The sequence below is a fragment of the Sceloporus occidentalis genome, unplaced genomic scaffold (genome assembly GCF_023333645.1).
Source record: "Sceloporus occidentalis isolate IW3139 unplaced genomic scaffold, rSceOcc1.0.p SCAF_2, whole genome shotgun sequence".
In the NCBI taxonomy this organism is placed as follows: domain Eukaryota; kingdom Metazoa; phylum Chordata; class Lepidosauria; order Squamata; family Phrynosomatidae; genus Sceloporus; species Sceloporus occidentalis.
The window spans coordinates 204,811,050-204,830,773 of record NW_028316982.1 but is presented as its reverse complement, the minus strand read 5'-3'; the positions used below and the strand labels follow the sequence as shown (position 1 = coordinate 204,830,773).

The 19,724-nt window shown below is 41.9% G+C and overlaps 1 protein-coding gene across 1 annotated transcript in view; it reads right to left on the bottom strand.

The window, feature by feature from the left end:
* PAXBP1 (PAX3 and PAX7 binding protein 1) overlaps nucleotides 1-12,823 on the bottom strand; it is a 40,967-nt gene extending 28,144 nt beyond the window's left edge. The window contains exons 1-4 of the mRNA XM_089512079.1: nucleotides 12,203-12,823; nucleotides 3,719-3,847; nucleotides 1,556-1,732; nucleotides 877-1,098 (exon numbers count right to left, since the gene is read on the bottom strand). Coding sequence (XP_089368205.1) covers nucleotides 877-1,098; nucleotides 1,556-1,732; nucleotides 3,719-3,847; nucleotides 12,203-12,782 — 1,108 coding nt within the window. The 5' untranslated portion in view covers nucleotides 12,783-12,823. The remainder of the gene's footprint in view (nucleotides 1-876; nucleotides 1,099-1,555; nucleotides 1,733-3,718; nucleotides 3,848-12,202) is intronic.
* Between the last annotated feature and the right edge of the window lie 6,901 nt (nucleotides 12,824-19,724).

Genomic DNA, 19,724 nt, shown 5'->3' with positions numbered 1-19,724 from the left:
ATTTTCCCCCTTTGAACCTTCATGAAATAACACAAACTGCTTCTGAAACTCTTATTTCACAAAGAATTTATCTTGTGGGAGAATGGTGAGGGCAAGGTGAACAATACATAAGTTTCTATATAGATGCAGAGCTAATTTTTTAGATCATGAGAGGGATAATACCATCCAAACAATCATTCTTTTAATTGTCAAAGAAAGATTCAAAGCCATTTGCCACATTTTTTAAAAAAAGATCTCACTGCATATAGTTAGCACATCAGAAGTCTCCTTCATTGTGCAAACAACCTGGTGTCTGTATGCCTTCTGCACCAAACCAAAAACGAACCGACAGTGAATCAAGGGCCTAGCTTGAATAAAACTTTGAAATGGGCATCAGGTTCATAAGCCACAAAGTTACATATTCCTATAGCTTGGATTTGGTCCAAACTTTTACTAATTTATCTGAACTAGTCAAGCCCCATTTTATGTGTTACATGCAAAGGCTAATATATAAATATAGCACCAAGAGAAGTTATAGTCTGCTTGTAAACCAAGATCAGAAACCATGAAACAGAATTTCAATTCCAATTCTAATTTCCCTCATTCTAAGGCAATTGAAAATACACTCTGATGGAAATCTGGCAATGTAGCTGATTTTTGGTGATTGCTCTTTCCTTGCATTGCAGCTTGCACCACTCATAAAAACCACATAATGAAGCTTTTTGGGAGAAGGCTCTAGAATTGTTAACTTCCATCTACCTCCTTCCACCAATAGATTCATGCTAGTAAGACAATGAAAACTCTAGTTTTGAAACATAAACAATTTCAGTCTCCTACTTTAAGAATCAAAGCATAAGTCTTGAAAATTTATTGCAACTGTTCCCCCCCCCATCTCACCTATTTCCTCTGCAATCTTTTGTCTTTGAGACTTTTCTTTCACTGAAAAGACTATTCTTCGCTTCTCATCATCATCTTCATCATCACTAGCATCATTTTCATCTTCTCTAACAAGGCGGCCTTTCCCAGGATCATTGTCAAGGGGTAAAAAGTCCCCAAGCTCACGAGCCATTTGACGCTTTTTCCTAGCAGCATGAATAAAAGCAGCATCTGGAATTTCTCCTAGAAAAAAAGGTTCAAAAAAGTTGTGTTTTTTTAAAGCATCACTTATATTCACCCATAGATGCCCACATTATAATTCCATCAGGCTAAATCTGAGTAACAGGCAAAATGTCATCATCCCCCCCCCCCAAAGATCTGGCTGGCATCAGATGCCAATCACTTCCTCCTCTTGCAGCACTTTAAATAATTAAAAGATTAACAAGAACTTAAAAGGCTCCACTCTTCCCATACTATTTCAGAGGTAAGAAAAAATAGGCTGTAACCAGAATTTTAGATAGAATGAACAAGTGTTCCAGAAACACCTTGATGATGTGAAGATTAAAGTACAAGAAATGGATGAAGTATCATCCAACAGAAGATTAAAAGTCCAATGGTTGACATGGCTCTGCTTATCCAGTAAGAAAAAGAAATAACCCCTTCCACCATAATCTTTTTCACTGCAGGAAAATGAACTAACCTGGACGTAAAACATTCAGAGATGACAAAGCACTTGAAAATGCTCCTGCAGCTTTCATTTTTTCTTCTTCCTTCTCACTTTCAACTTCCATCTCCTCTTCTCCTAGTTCACTATTTACAGCACCATCTTCCTGAATTGAATCTTTAGCCTGTCCTGTTTTGTCTGCAGATTGTTCAACTGTAAAACAAGTCTCAATTTCAAGTGTTGTTCTGAAAGTTATTTCTTCTTTTTCATTTGAACATGTGAAATGTAAAATGTACTTGCATCATTTGATATCTTTGATGTCATATTGAAAATGTTTACATATGGTTTTATTTTATTGTACTGATACATTCAATAACAGCTGTGCACATACTCTTATAGGACTTGAAAATAATGAACTACTGGTATTTGCGCAATGGATATGTTCACATATGTATATATGTATTTAAAAGGCCCTCTTAAACCCAGAGGACTGGAATAACTATTGTCCAGTTGCTAATATGCCCTCCTAATACGTCACAAGATGCTCAAGTGACTAGGGCTGCTCAACTCCAGCCTTTTCTGGAGGAAACTGTTTATTCAGAGCCATCTAAATTCTCCATCAGATCTGTCTATAGTACAGAAACAAATGTGCACCCTGACAGACAACTTCTGATGGCTGATAGACAAGAGAAGTACAATCTTATTAGATTCCATACCACTTAGCAGCTTTTAACACCATTGGTCATGGCAATTTTCTGAACCAATTATGGTCTACAACATGGGAGGCACAGAAAAAGGTAGTGCTGAACCAGTGTTTGGTTCTGCTGGGTTTGATGAGTGTTCACCTCATAAGATGAAGGTGCTGTTGCTAGAAATTTCATATGACAGAGCGGGTTTACAGACCGGCACTTTATGCTGGAATGCACCTGAACTAGGGCTCAGATAGGGCTGAGTGTTCACATGCTCAAAGCCCTTACCACGTGCTGCCATCTTGGTGCACGCCCACCCAGACAGCGTGAGCCATGATGACATCCATTGTGCCAGCACCCAAAAAGCGCTGCACATGAGGGGCGTCATAAGGCCACAACATGGCGTTTCACGGCTTCTATTTGCACCGGGTTGGGGATGTAGCATGCAGCTGCCGTGTCCCCAACCCAGCACTTCCAGAGGCAGTATAGAGTCACCCCTATCAGGCTGTCTGTACAACCCCTGAGAAGATGGGGTTCATCTTTTTTAGTTGTTATATTTCCAAAATAACCAGATCTGTAGTCTCAACATGCTGTGATAATACTAGACACTCAAACCTCTGTGACATAATAATTTTTTTAGTAGCTTTGCATGAAATCTATCCATACAGTGTTAATTTAAGATTACGGTGAGCCCTTGGTATCTGCTGGATTTTGGTTCCAGGACCCCCCAGGGATACCCAAATCTGTGGATGTTCAAGTCCCATTAAATATAGTGGCACAGTAAAATGGTGTCCCTTATATAAAATGGCAAAATCCAGGTTTGCTTTTTGAAACTCATTCTTTTAAAAAAATATTTCTAAGCCATGAATTCATGGATAAACAATCTGTTGATACTGACAGACGGCTGTACTATAATGCACTGCATTGTCACTGAAGGTTTCTTAGAAGCTTCAGTTGGTACAGAAGAGATCTGCCAGCATTTAAATGAGCACATTTATTTAAATCATATCTCAGTAGTGTAAAAGGAATAGAACTGACTGTCTTGCTGCTTCTGAATCCAATTCAATGGGGGCAGCATTGACATTTAAAGCCCCACACAAGCTCTTTCTCCTGCACCCAGATCATCAGTTGAATCCCTTCTCTCTGATTCGTCTTTTTCAGAGCTTGACAAGCAGAAAGACGGGGTCATTACACTCCATCCGGAGGCTTTCCTAGTGGCAACATTGCTCTTTAAAAAATTTAAAGGCACAAGACAAAACCAATTTTATTCTCCCTAGCCTTAAATTTTTTTTTAAAAAAATCTGATTATTCTGTTATTACCTGACACTCATTTTAATCTGAATTTTATTATTGTTACCTACCCTAAATACAATTTCAGGCAGAAAGGCAGAATATTTATTAAATACATTTCATTTATTTATGGATAATTTAAATAGTGAAAACCATTCCAAAGACAAATTCTGTGAAGGGCAGTACACAAATATTTTTAAAAGAATATAACTACAATTACCATCCACTGAAGAATTAGTTTCTGGTTTTGTCTTGGATTTTTCAAGATCTTCTTTGTATTCTTTCTTAAGCAGCTTTACTATTTTTTTGCTGTAACTTGACTTCTTCACTTTAAAAACTTCTTCACTTTCTTTAAAAGAAAAAAATGAGAACAATTCATATGGACAATATTTCAATTGCAGTCTCTTCAACTTTAGAAAAGGTTTTCCATAATGCACCAGAATACACCAATGCAATCATTTTGGTAAATCAGCAGTCATTTGGAAAATTAGATTTGCTTTTTGCCATTGTAATTGTTTTGCACAACAGGGGAACCCTATTCAAATTATCTCTTTTAGCACCATACTTAAATCACCTGTACATGAAATGCATTAATTATACAATGGATCCCAAAAACCCCTGCAGGTTCTCCAAATTTTCTCAAAAGCACAAATAACAGTTATCCTGGCTCACCTCTTTCGGTTGATTGTTTTGAGTCCTATTTAGTTATTTAATTTACAAATAAAAGTTGTCTGAAACAGATAAGTTGTATAGACGTTTTGTTAGTTAAATATTAGGAAGAGGTGTGATGCATGCAGTATTGAAATCATTCTCTGAAACTGCATCTGCAGCCTCCAAGCCAAAAGAATTGGGTCAACATACTCTTTTGCAAATCCTGTTGCTTTGCTAACACATACTTTCCCTTTCTTTAAATCATTTCATGAAAAAGACTCAATACAAATTCCAGGAGAGGGCATCATATGGCATGCTGATATTGCTGGACTGCAACATGCACCAGCCCTGGGCAGCTAATAGTGAGACATGGTGGAATTGCAGTCCAGAAATGGTAAGAATTGTAGTCCAGAAGGGTGATGTGAATTGCAGTATAACCTCTGCAATTAACAGAAGTTTCCTTCCTTTGCTTTTATTTGATGATAACTTTATGTCCTATGACACATCTAAACAATAGTTTCCTGCACTCCACTCTGAACACAAAGGCTCTATTCTCACTGGCACATTTGTGCTGGTGGGAACTGGGTAAAATCAGGGACCCTCTTACTTACTTAAAAGTTTATTCGGTCATTGACCAGCAAAGGGACCCTCCTCTCGAATGCCTCTGGAAGCGAGTGCCCATTATAAATACCTCAGTCGGGGTATTTAACCCCGGAAGCCATTGCAGCTCTTTAAACCGGTTTAAAAGGAAGAGTCCTCTGCTGTCAATCAAATTAGTTCCGCTTTCGTAAAAGGTGATGTTTCTTGAAGCCATTGGCTAAGTGGATGCCCCCCCCCCTTTTAAAAAAAATCTGGCAGGCAAGATGCGCATATGCTGTCAAATTTAAAAACCTCCGGTGTGTGTCTTGTGTGTAGCAAAAGCAAAAGCATTCAATTAGTATCAATTTGCCAAATTGAAAGGGAAACATTTGTTACACTGGCATTGTAGCATTCACATTTTAAACCAGGGGTCGGCAACCTCCGGCCCCTGGAGGCCTTCCTTGCGGCCCCCAGGGGCGGTTGCTGCCGCCGCCACGCAAAAAAATGACGGCACCCAGAGCGGCAAAAAGCCGCTCTGGGCGCTGCCATTTTTCGCCCAAAATGGTGGCGAAGTCTTGCGCGACCTCAAAGAAGGTTGCGCGAGACTTCGGCCTCCAGGAGGCCCGGTGTGGCCGCCAGAGCCCTCGAATACGGCTCCGACGGCCGCATCAGGCCTCTGGAAGGCCCGCTGAAGCCGTCGGAGCCCTATTCAAGGGCCCCAGTGGCCGCATCGGGCCTCCTGGAGCCCGATGCTGTCGCTGTCGCCCTTGAATAGGGCTCTGAATGCCGCATCGGGCCTCTGGAAGGCCCGCTGAAGCTGTCGGAGCCCTATTCAAGGGCCCCGGCGACGGCATCGGGCTTCCCGGAGGCCAGATGCCATCGCTGGCGGCCTCGAACAGGGCTCTGACGGCCGCATCGGGCCTCAGGAAGGCCCGCTGAAGCCGTCGGAGCCCTATTCGAGGGCCCTGGCGGCCGCATCGGGCCTCCTGGAGGCCCGATGCCGTCGCTGGCACCCTCCAACAGGGCTCCGGCAGCAGGCCTCTGGAAGGCCCAATGCCGCCGTCGCAGCCCTATTTGAGGGCTCCAGCGGCGGCAGTGGGCCTCCTTGGAGGCCCGATGCCGTCGGTGGCGCCCTTCAACAGGGCTCCAGCGGCGGCAGTGGGCCTCCAGGAGGCACGGTGCCATCGCTGGGGTCCTCCAAGAGGCTTTTTTGCCGGCCTCTGACAGGGCCTGGGGCCCCGCCACGGGCCTGCAAAGATGGGGAGGCCTGGCCCCCGGAGGGTGAAAGCTCCACCCCGACACGCAGCCCCGCCCCCGGAGGGTGGAAGCTCCACCCCCGGCACATGGCCCCACCCCCAGAGGATGGAAGCTCCACCCCCAGCACGCAGCCCCACCCCCGGAGGGTGGAAGCTCCACCCCCGGCACACGGCCCCCCAGTCGCCTGAGGGACAGCAACCCGGCCCCCGGCCCAGAAAGGTTGCCTACCCCTGTTTTAAACAAATAATTCCAGGAGCAAGAGGAAATGATAGGGAAATGTAGCGCTGGCATGCTAATTGTAGCATCCGCATATAACACAAATAATAATAATAATCATATTATTAATAATAATGGCTCTTATAAGGTGCTGTTCCAGGAGCAAGAGGAAATGAAAGTAGCACAAGCACACACACATTCTATGTCACCCAAAAAATCATGCACATAAACTGTCAAAAATAAAAAATAAAAATCCGCAGCCCAATTTCCCTTGGCAATCCTAACTTCTCCTCCTCCTCTTTCCGATGCTGCCCTCTATGGCCCCCTTCGCCCTGCTCCTTCATCCTCCTCCTCCTTCGTTGCCCCGATGAAGAGAGGGAATGCCCTGCCCACTGCCCTCCCTCTGACTTAAACCCCTTCCCTGAACTTGACCCCATCATGACCGCGGGCAAGTTCATATTTCATGGAACCACTGAGAGAGGCAGGGAAACATAAATTATTATTATTATTATTATTATTATTATTATTTTATTGTTTTCAAAAGAGATGGCTTTTCCCCCTGATTCCAAATGACCTAAGGGGCATTTGCCACGAAACGCTTGTACATGCCTCGAAATAGATTGTGACAGATTCAGGGCCAATATGAACTTCATGTGCAAGAATCGATTTCTGATCAGATGTAAAGTGTAGTCTGAACGGCCCCAAAGATATAGCTGTGTTAGTCTGTGGAATCAAGATGTAGAGATCTTGTAGCACTTTTGAGACCTACTGAAAGAAAGAAGTTGGCAGCATGACCTTTTCATAGATTTCAGTCTACTTCCTCAGATACAGTCCACCAAATGCAGTCCACCGAAAGTTCAAGCTGCCAACTTCTTTCTTTCAGTTAGTGTCAAAGGTGCTACAAGATCTCTCTACATACTGATTCCACGCTGAAGAGTGTAGCATATAACCAAAAACACAGCAGATATCCCATTTCTGACCCACTTCCAAAAAATTCCCAGGAAGCCAGCCATGTAGACTACAGGTCTGGTGATGGCTGCATATTTGTTCTATCCAATGAAAAGATGTTTCAGTGCACAAAACATAACGCAGAAAACCCCATCAAAATTAAACAGCAGAAAATTAAAGGAAATGCTAAAATGGCACAACCATCTTAAAAACAGCAAAAACTTACAACGATGCAATGAATTACAATGTCTGTAATTAGTGATGTATTTAATATATAAAATTAAATTCAACAGCTGGAAAGTTATAAGGAAAATGAAAGAAAACAACAGTATTGAGTTTCCAAAGCTTAAAATATTATAAATATTCAAATAAAAATAATTTCTAATTAAAGCTCTGAACCTGTTTGAATGTTTCTGTTGTTGTTGTTGATCTCTACTCCTGGTGACTTTATGGATGAGACATCACCAAGACCCTCTGTCCTCCACTGCTCTGCTTAATTCCTGCAACTCCATACCCCTGATCTCCTTAACACAGTCCATGAATCTAGCATGTGGCCTTCCTCTCTTCCTACTTCCCTCCACCTTTCCCAGCATTATTGTCTTTTCCAATGAGTCCTTCCTTCTCATGAGTCCAAAGTAGCGTACTTATAAAACAGGGGTAGTCAAATGAGAATGGGAAGCCCTGCTAAGACTCCAGAGAACCTTGTAAGGCAAATATCCATTTGCACAAAGCCAAAACTTTTCCTCAATGCCCCCTGCAGGCATAGGGAGTATTTTCACCAAGGTTTGGGGTCCCCTCTGAACTTTTAACATCCAGAAAATACTACTCACTTGTTTCTTGACTAGGACAATGTTTTCACAGCTATTAGGCTACTAAATTTAAAGAGCTGTTCTTTGATACCCATTTTCATTTGTAGCACTGGGGCAGTACAGACTGGCACTTTGTGGGCTGAGCATAACTCATAACTCTAAAAATGCCAGGAACCATTAAATTGGCAGACAAAAGTTTGTCTGATATGAACTCTGATGTTCTGGGAATAGACAAGGCATCAAGTAATATTCTTTAGCAATAGCTGAACGTGTATTTTGTTTGGATATAAAACCCACTTACTGTTGACACAGTGGCACAAAAAGAGTTTTGGGATAAGTATGCCTCAGAACATAGCCTCCTTTAAAATCCACACTCACAAAAGCATTAGGTAGCAGCAAAAACAAGAAGTATCTTTCACAACTGAAACACTCCACTGTTTCAGTGAAACACTTTTATCATATCTTTGCACAGAATATTTTGTTTAAAGTGTGTTAGACCACTGTGATTCTTCTGGGATTCTCCTGTGGCCTTTGAGTAAAACTACACTGTCAGTTGAGAATTAAGAAAGCATTTAATCTTTCAATTCCTCTGCAAAATACACAAAAGGGGTGGGCTTTCCTCATCAGTACCACAGTACATTTAAGTAAACAATGCAACATTTAAACAAACCTGTGCCTGATCAGAACCACACAGATTTTCTATAATGAAACAATACTTTCCAAGAATGCTCAATCCTAAATACTAGGAAACACATGTGTTTATTAAACATTGCTTCCTATGTTGAAAGTATTTCCAAATTATCAAAGGTATCTTATGAACTGGACATGAAATTTACCATATATAATTGATGGTAAGTATAAATTGAGGGCAGGTTTTGGGGCCAAAATAATGGATTTTGATATGACCTGTGAGTAAGTCAAGGGTAAAACCCAGAGGCATATAACAAAAGATGTAATGAACCAAGCAAAGAAAAACAATGCCAAAGAACTTACAAAATTCCAGCAAGCACAACTGTCTGTGCTCACCCTAAAGGCTGGCTGGTTGAGAGAGCGAAGGAGGGGGAGAGGAGGTCAGTGTTTCCTGAACAGATTACACTCTTGACTTTCACCAGAGGATGGGTCAATTTTAAAACAAGAGTTAAAAGTACTGTACCTACACTGACCTGTCAATAAACATGAGTATATGCATAGAGCCAGCATGGTGTAGTGGTTTGAGTGTTCGGCTATGACTTTGGAGACTAGGGTTTGATTCCCCACTCAGCCATAAAGCCCACTGGGTGACCTCAGGCAAGTCACTCTCTCAGCCTCAAGGGAAGGCAATGGCAAACCTCCTATCAGCAATTCTTGCTAAGAAACTCCCATGACAGGTTCACCTTATGAGCGCCAGATGTTAGAAAAGACTTGAAGGCACATCACACCACCCTACACCCACACACAGAAGTAGGTACAGTAGATGTAAGGATCAAAGGAGGGGGCTGGAGCCAAGATGACCAAATGTCCTCCTTTTCCAGGACACATCCTACATTTCAGCCTTCTGTCCCGGAGGACATCCGAAATACCCTTCCATTTTGAGCATGACTAAGAAGCATCAATTTATTTTTATATGAATGTTTTTTGCTTTTATCTTGCAATTTCCTCCACATTTCTTGAATGTTCCACATTTTTCAGTGCCTTGTCCTCTTCTGCGGTTACAAGGCTACCTGGTCGCCCTGGTTGGTGCAACATGCCCAGCCCTCCTGCAAAGCCTAAATAAAAGCTAAAAACACTAATATAAACACAAACCCATGCTTCTTAGGTCCAAAACACACTGCAGAGTTTGAGACTGCTTTAACTGCCCTGATTCACGCAATAGCAATAACATTTTTACACCATGTTTCAGTGAACTCAGCATTCCCTAAGTGGTTTACAAAATGTAAGCCAATTGCCCCAACAAACTGGGTACTCATTTTACCGACCTAGGAAAGGATGGAAGGCTGAATCAACCCTGGAGCCCTAACTGGGATCAAACTCACAACCTTATGGCTGCAGTATTGACTCAGTCCTAGGGAATCCTGGGAACTGTGGTTTTCTGAGACACTTAGCCTTATTTTTTGTGGGCTTTTAAGTCTATATGGGCAGATCTAGAAGAATTTGTTTCTGACATTTTACCGGCATCTTCAGAGAAGATTTCTCTGAAGATGCCAGCCACATAGCCCCCAAAACCCACAAAAAACTATGGATGCCAGCCATAAATGCCTTTGACTTCACACTTAGCCTTTTCTGTCTGAGAGCACAATAAACTGCAATTCCCAGGATTCCCTAAGACTGAACCAAAGGGCAGTTAGAGCCATCTCAAACTGGATTGTTTCTGAATTGTTTTATTATTTTTGAATTGATTATTGCTTTCTGAATTGATTATTATTTCTGCAGTGTGTTTCGGAGTTTTGTCATACTCAAAAACAGAGGGCATTTTTGAAACTCCTCCTGGACAGAAGGCTGGAGTGTTGAGCATGTCCTGGAAAAGGAGGACTTCTCTGGCCACCATTTCAAGATGGGAAGCGGGACCAGCCACCTTATCTTAAGGTAACAAATTGTTATAATAGTAATAACAGCAGCTTCATTTATATACCGCTTCATACTGAACCAAGCTGTCTCTAAGCGGTTAACAAAGTGTAATCTGATTGCCCCCAACAAGCTGGATACTCATTTTAGTGACCTCACAAAGATGCAAGGCTGAGTCGATTCTGAGCCCGACAGGTATTGAATTCACAACCTTGTGGTTAGTGAATGAGTGGCTACAGTACAGGCATTTAACCACTGTGCCACCAGGGCTGGGATGTTGTACCATTTTAAAACATTCTGACACAGGTGTGTATGTATGTATATATAGACACACACACACACACACATAGTTTTATTTTTTAATAACTACCTGTTTTAATATTGTAAAGATTTTTCCTTTTTAATATACTTTTCTCTACCTTTTTAAATGTACTTTTTTTAACATTGCGAAATTGCTGAGACCCAAAACACACAGCAGAAATAATAATCCAGTTTGAGACGGCTACACAATAAAGTACAATTGCTAGGGGACCCTGGGAATTGTACTTTATTGTGGCACCGGGGCTCTGACAGAATTCCCTAGCACTGAGCCAAGGGACAGTTAAAGGGTCTCAAACTGGATTATTTCTACAGTGTTCTTTTTGAACCTGAGCCCTAGTGCTGGGAAAAGAGCGGGATACAAACAATAAATATGACATAATAAATAATACAATAGATATATAATAATTAATAAATATAAATATATTTATATTATATTATGATAATATAATCACACCTGTCCCTCCATATTCACTAGGGTTAGGGGCACAAGACTCCTGTGAATATGGAAAAAGGGCTAAAAACATGTTTTTACCTGAGAGGACGCCTCTCTAGGAACCTCTAGGCCTTCCAATGCAACTCTGTAGTCAACGTCCGACAGACACTGACCACAGAACTGCCCTGGAGGAGCTACAAAGGCCTAGTAGAGTACTCTTTCTAGGAATCTCTAGGTCTTCCAGTGCAACTTTGGGTTAAACTGGAGGAGGACCTAGATATTCCTAGAGAGAACTTATTAATCAAATCCGTGAATAATCAAACCAGCAAATATCAAAGCCACAAATATGGAGAGATGAGTGTATATCTATGTGTGTGTGTATATATATATATATATTACATTATAATATTATATTAATATAAAATATCTAATATAAAATTATATGTATATATAAATATATTATAACATTATATTATACTAATATATTACTTTGTATTATAATAATATAATATTTAGTATAAAGTAAATTAAATTATAACATTATGTCATATTAGAATAATATGATATTATAATAATAATCTTAATATTTAATATATTACATGTAATATATAATATAATATTATATTACAATGATATATTATTATTATATTATTTTGACAATAATATATAATGATTATTATATTTGCTATAATATTCTATATATATAAAACATATATTTTACAATAACATTATATTACAATAATATGATATTATTATATTAGATTAATAAACATTAATTATATATTATTTTAATAAATATGAATTAAATTAACTATTAATTATTAGTTATTAATATAGATAATATAATGCTTATTATAATACTATATATTTATTTAATATTATAATATGACATTGTATATATAACATCTAATATTACAATGACATTGCATTATACATCACACACACACACCTTCCTCTTCGTCCTGGAAGCTGAGGAGCTTGAGGCTCCCTCGCGGCGGGGCTGCTGCTGCTGCTGCTGCTGCTGCTGCCTCCCCGCGGTTCTTGTTCTTCTTGTTCTCCTTGGCCTTCGCTGCGGCCATGAGCCCGTTGTTCCCGGGGGGCGGCTGGAGCGAAGAAGGGGGCGGCGGCGGCGGGAGGAGAAGGGAGGGCGGCGGCGGCGGCGGGGGAGGAAGGGGAAGCGGGAGAGGGAGGAGGGGAGGCGGGGATGCCAAGAGGGGGCCTCCCCGTCCCACCGCCTCAGCGCCTCCGAAGGCGAACCCTGCTCCTCCTCCTCCTGCTCCTGCTCCTCCTGCGGAGCCGGGAGGGACGAGGGGGATGCATCCCGTGGGCAGCGGCAGGAGGGGCGGCCTCTGGGCCGGAGCGGGGGCAGGGGCCTCGGCCTCATCCCCGCCCTGAGGCGCTGAGGGCTGCTGCTGCTGCTGCTGCTGCTGCTGCGGAGGCGCCCGCTCCTCCTCCTCCTCCCGCTCCTCGTCCTCCTCTTCGGACTCGTTCCGCTTCCGCACGTTCACGCGCCGCGCCTTGCGGAACATTCCGCCCGAGCGCCCTCGTCGCCGCCGCCAGCGACCGAAATGAAGCAGCAACCGCCGCAGCCGGGCCCAGAGCGCATGCGCCGCTCACGCGCCCCAACTACGTCATCGTTGTCGTCATCCTCCGGGACCGGGATGGTTTCCCCCCCACAGCGCCCTCTACTGTTCCGCGCCCACTTTTTTTGGGGGGGTCCTTTTATCTCGGGCAAACTTGGCTCTGACCATAGAGTTCGCGATAGAACGGCCCTCCCCTTCGCGGCCGCCATAGAGAGGGAGGGAAAGAGCGGCCCCGCCAGCCGCCAGGGAAGTAGTGGTGCATAACCGCAGCGGCCATTTTGTGACAGAGGGAAGAGGGAAGGATGGTGTTGCCATGAACGCGGGGAAAGAGGGAAGCGTGGCCAGGCGCGTCCTCCTTTTGCCGGACACTGTCCTACATTTCTGCCCAGGAGGAAATCCAAAATGCCCTCCGTCTGGAGCATGAGTTTACGCTTATGTGAACGTTTTTAGCTTTTATTTAGCCATGTCCTCCATTTTTTCCTCGAATGTCCTCCATTTAGGGCCTCCAGAGGCCCTCCTTTTCCAGGGCCTGTCCTACATTTCATCTTTCTGCCCAGGAGGGATTCCAGAATGCCCTCCGTTTGGAGCATGACCAAGAAGCACGGGCTTGGATTTCGATGAGTGTTGTTAGCCTTTGTTTGGAACGTCCTCCATTTTTCTTGAATGTCTATAATACTTTGTTGTGCCTTGTCCTCCTTTGCTGTTGTGAGGACGCCTGGTCGCCCTGAAAATGGGGGCTGCGTTGAAACATAGGAGACGGGGGGGGGTACATATGGAGGAGGCGGAGGAGATATTTGTCATAGGCTGCATCCGCACTACAGAAATAGTCCAGTTTGACACCACTTTGGCTGCCAGGGCTCCATCCTGGAATGTGTAGTTCATTGGGGCACCAGAACTCTCTGCCAGCAAAGGCTAAAGAGCTTGCAAAACTACAGCTTCCATAATTCCATCGCATGGAGCCATGGCAGCTAAAGTGGTGTCAATCTGGATTATTTCTGCAGTGCAGGTGGAGCTGCAGAACTTCCGCATAATGCAAGAGGGAAAGTGATGGCTGTTTGGTGCCCTTATTCCGTCTTAGGGTCCTTTATGCCGTAGGACAGAGATGGGAATTCTGCAGTCATGTTAGACTACAGCTCCCTGGACTATGCTGCAAGGGCTGCTGGGAGCTGCAGTTTAACAACATCTGGAGGGCCATACAATTCCTGTCTGGCATGGGAGGGTTGGTGTGGGTTCAGGTCATAAGAAGGGGAACTTATAGCGGCTCTTGTACGCTTCTCTCCCAGGGATGGAATGGAAGCTTTCTGCGTCTTGTGGAAAGGGGCGCCTGAGTCCCGCCAAAACATGTTTCCCTCTAACCAAAGCTTTCAGGAGGTGGAAGGTGTTTTACCTCCCTTCAAATTCTTGTAGCTTTAATTGAGAGTAAAATGCTTACCGTATACCAACAAGGCATGGAGTAAGATTACAGCATAGACTGGATAAATATTTACTAGGAGGATATTCCAACACAAAACCATTAAAGGGCTTTGGTACAGACTGAGATACATAAAACCAAAATGATACATCAACAGGAGTGAGGTTTACAAAATTACATTGCAAAAGTAAAGCATTTTAGAAGTATGAAAACAAAACCTAGGATATACCTAGACTGCAGGAGGTGGGCTGCACCTAAATTTCATGTGGAATTAATTTCTTGACGTCAACAGTGACATGATTGTGATGATAACACATGGAGAGACTGGGAGGAATGGTGCTGTAGCATTCAGTGCTATGAACCCTACCCAACTTTAACTATGGATCCTCCTATCACCAATTGCAGCTCCTGACTGACCTTTCCAAGGATCAAAAACCTTTATAGGAAAAAGCATTTCCATCCCTCAAGCTGCTCATTATATTGGAAGGAAGATGGGTGGGTACAAAGGAAGATTTTTGTTTGATAAATAGCAAGTTTTAAGCATTTCCATCTGAAATCACTTTCTCTTCCAGAACCTCCTAATTCCAAGATGGCTGCATGTCATCCTTTACAGAGTACAGCTCTCAATCTGTCCCTTTGAAGGTGTCTTTAATTGGAAGGGACGTCCCTTTCAAGTCTAGTTTAAAGAGAAGGAGGGAGTTCTGGGTCCTTGGAAGTTTTTCATCAACAGGTTGCATTTAAACAGCTGGCTCTGAAAACATACAAGTCACAGATTTTTCCACTTCAGTGAGATACCTTACAATTCTCTTTACATCTTTGCAATTATTTCTTATTTTGCATCTCTGCATATAAATCAGCATAAGCAGTCTTATACAAGTCAATCTGCCTTTCCTTCTTCTGGTGATGTATGTTCTTTTTGATCATGTTTAAATGGGTCACTCTGTTTAAACCTTTTAACAGACACAAGCATTTCATGATACTGATTTAAGATTAACTTGTGGTAGACTTTTGTGTGCAAATAACAATGGATCCTGCCAGTTTTAACAATGAGTGCTGATGGCGCCTCAATATGTATACAATATTTAGGCAAGAGCAGGTGTGGGGAATGCAAAATATTCAGAGATATTGCTCATCACAGTATAAATGATTTGCAAATGCAAAAAACGACAGGCACTCCAAAAATTTTAACAGGAGTAAAATAAGGAGGACTATTAATCCCAATGCATGTTGGAGACTAGCCTTGGTATGGTAGCAGAGTGGTGGGATGGGATTGGACTAAGAATGCAGACATCAGGATTTTAAATGAACACTTCTTCCTCTTCTTTGCTGTTTGGGATTTTTGAGGTATTCCTTTGTGGCCTGAGGGGAAAGGCATACACAAATTGCAAAGCCTGGGAGTTCAAAACAAATGTCAAATTGTATTTTAGCAATTAAAGAACCAGAGACCAGAGAAATACTTACATATTCTAAAACTTGTTTCACAGCCATAAACATAGAGGTTATTTTGAAAGCCCATGGATTAGATTACATAGTTGCTGCCTTATCACTATTAGACAGATGGCCTAGTTTAATGTAAATTTGGGAAATGATGTACACATTTCTAAATGAACATTCCAACTACTCCAGAGGTGGAGAATCTAGTCTTCAAGAGGTTTAGGGCTCCAGTTCCCAGAAGCTCCATGGATCCATAAGTAAAGGACTATGAGAGTTGTAGTCCAAAGGTTTCCTACTTCTGAGTTACTCTCTGCCCCCAGAGCCATAGTACATCCCAGTTTGAATTCGTTCAGTAACCATGAGGTTAATGGGCCATTACAATAGCTAAAGAAACACCATAGGAGGAGACTACATCTTCCCCAGGATTTAATTTTAGAAATTGTAGAGAAGCAGCAGAATACCATCAATTATGCTTTAGCTGCTGTTCAAGAAAAATTACAAAATGAAGTACAGGAAGTAAAGATTTGGGGTAACAAGTATGCTGGAATATGGTCCTTCAGTAAGGGTGATTGACAGCCAGTACAAACCGGCAAAAAGAGCCAGCTCCAGGGTGGTGTGAGGGTGCAGTGTCCACATGCTGTATGCCCCTACTCCACCCCCAAGCTGGCATCACGCCACCCACACAACGAGACAGCAGACAGTGTTTTGGCGGCACGGCGTTTAAATGCTGCATACCAAAGAAATGCTATAAAACGTGAATGCCATGACAAAGGTGCTTATTCCCCAGTGTAAAAAGGAGCAGCTTTCTGCCACTTCTTTTTACACCGGGAAAAGGCTGGAGGTTGCCGCTTCCCCGATCCAGCGTACACAGGGGCAGCATGATGCTGCCATTAAAGTCATCTGTTTTCAGCCTCAGTCATGGCCTTAATCTCAGCTGTTAGCAGCAGCCATCAGCATGGGTGATGCTTAACCTGGCAGAATCTAGGTATACTTGGGAGTCCCACATTTGGGGGAAAAAACAGGACTTCAATGTGAATCAAAAGTTTCGTATCTATAAAAACATGGCTAGAAGGAGTGTGGTAAGGAAAAACTGTCAAAGAAGTTACTCACAAGTAACTTCTTATAATTATTATAGAGTCTGTACTTTTTGATAAGCTTTTTTTCCAAGAGGTTGAAGGTGGGAGGAGAGATTTTCTTTCTCCCAGTTGTGTAGACAGAAGCAGTGTTATTCCTGGAATCACTCCATTTGATATGACTGATATTATTTGCTCTGTCAAATTTTCAGTTCTTTCTGCATACTGCCTTATGTATTTACTTTTCTTCTATCCATGCCATTTAGGCAGACAAACAAGCTTCATTTATATACCGCTTCATACCACCTAAGCAGTGTCTAAGCGATTTACAACTGTAAGCTAATTGCCCCCAACAGTCTGGGTACTCATTTTATCCACCTTGGAAGGATGCAAGCCTGAGTCAAGCTTGAGCCCTTTTGCTGATCTTGAACTCGCAACCTTATGGTTTTGACTGAGTGGCTGCAGTACAAGCATTTAACCACTGTGCCACCAAGGCTCCTATTTAATTGATACATTGTTGACATTTTCCCTGTTCTCATTAAAATTGCACTTGCATTATTGCTACTATTTTCTTTTTCTTTTTGTCATTGCTACTATCTTGTTTATAGTTCCTTTTTAAACTAGAGGGCAGTATAATTTCACTTTCCATTTACTACGGGTTTCCTTGTACTACTTAGAAAGTATGATATATTAGAATTTTAGGTTTCTATTTGGAGTTGTGAACAGGTTATGATGCATGCAGAAAAGTTATATATACACACACACACACACATTTATGTTATAAAGTCAATCCCATAATTGGGCATCAACACTTATACATATTGTTAAATGCTGGCTTTTGCTTTAGAAACACTAAAATGCTGTACATAAAAATGGAAAAATAAATTTGTTAGTATATGAGAGTGTCATGTTAAAATCATATTATTTTATACTACCAGAGAAAAATGCTCAATATTCAAATGTGAAATTCTCCAATGTGTATGATTCAGTTAGGAGTGGTATTTATAGAAACAATTGAGGTTGTATTGGACCAACGTTAACAGGCTTAAATACAGCTCTCATTTTGTTTTATAGATGATTGGTCAGTTAGAGCAAATGTGGCATTACACCATTAGAAATAGGCCCTGTCCCTCTCTCTCTCTGCTTGCTTTTGCACTCATACTAGACTAGAAAGTGGCACTGCCTCTCAGCCTTAATGGACAGACTGCACTAGCTCCTGAACCTCCAGGACTATTCCAAAGCATTGTATTCCTAGAGACAATGGACAAGACTTGGCCTCTTCCATTTCACGTACAGAAGCTGTCTGAAGCGACAGTTTAATCTTCAACACAGGCCACTTAATAATATCCTCCAGCTCACTTCATGGCAGCAGGCTAGTTAAGGGGTTGTAGGCTTGGCTCTGTGACTGAAAGAAGTCCATGGACAAGTAGACAGTAGTCATAACAGTCCAGCTCCTGAGCTGGGGCCAAAGGTATCCCATTCCCCACATCCCACATGTGTCCCACAAAAAACACATCCTCTTCCTCCTCCCTTCTGAAGTGAAAGGAAATATGAAAGGAAGCTCAACACAGGGAAGCAGTCAGTTCACAGAGGACATAAGAAGGCAACAAGCCATTGTAGTGATCAGTTGTTGGAGCCATAATGTATCTGTGGCAATGTGTCAGGAGGGGATGTGACATGTAGCAGTGTGATCTGAACACTCTCAATGTGGCCACTTTGCACTGGCCTTTTGTCCCCCTGGGCTGGGAGTGTCAGTAGAGGACATCAGTGGCTGGAAGTTACTGTGAAGGCCACACCTTTCTTCATAGTAAAAGCTTTTTGAACCAACGCAAGAGACTTATTAGGTTTGGTCAGATGTTAAAAGAAAATTGCATTTCAGCATTTACATTTCATTGCAATTAGAATTTGGGGGAACATCACTTTTTGTTCTACAAACTCAACCCCCAGCTATTATGGCCATTGAGAATTATAAACTTTAAAAAAAAATTTTAAAGCTTGATTGCAAGTGCAGAAGATAGGAACAAAAACCAAAATTGGTTAGCTTGGCCTAGCATTTGCCCTGGCTCTGATATGCCATTGGCTACCATGCTCTCTGCCTGACCAGTCTCATTGTGCACCATCTGTTCATGTAGATTAAATACACCTGAGATAACAGGTAAATAAACAGAAAGCATCATAGGTAATAGTTAAAAATTAGCTTAATGCATCCTTAGCCCAGCAACTTTATCAGTCTTGAAAGTTTTCTTATTTTCATAAGTCAGAAATTACTTGACAACAAGAACAAATTTATGACTTGTTCAATTTTACGTGCTCGCTGTTTTCACCTATTAACTTTGATTTTTGCTGTTGGTAGTACCAGATAAAAATGTTCACCTTTGTTTTAATAAGTTAAAAGGAAGAACACTTCCTTTAGATAAGACAGAATCAGGAGCGAATTAACAAGAAATAAATTGTTTTGAAATGAATGGGGTTCCAGAGGTTAATCAGATTAAAGCAGAAAAGATGAATGTTACATTAGGTGATGATTTCATATGAAGCTTAAGAAATAAGTTAGAAATAAGCTATTGTTAAAAATGCTATAGAAGCATCACTATGATTTCTGCCTGACTGTTTCAGAGGAAGGAGGATTCCTTGCCTAACATAACCCTATGAAATTCATGGGATCACCATAAGTCAACAAGTGACTAAGGCACACATACACAGGAATAAAGATAGTCTAAACAGACTATGAACTCAGGATGGGACAAGATGGAATCTGGAGTCTGTCAGGCTATTGTACTAGCAGCATTACTGAAGTGTGGGGAAAAGATGGACATGCTTATGTGTTCTGTGTAGGAAAAGCCTGGAGAAAAGAGAATGATGTACTGATTTAGGATAAACAAACTAATGTGAGTACAGTAAGAAGTAAACTGGTCACATTATAAGACATTAGTGAAATGCATGTTTTAATACATATATCATTACACATAT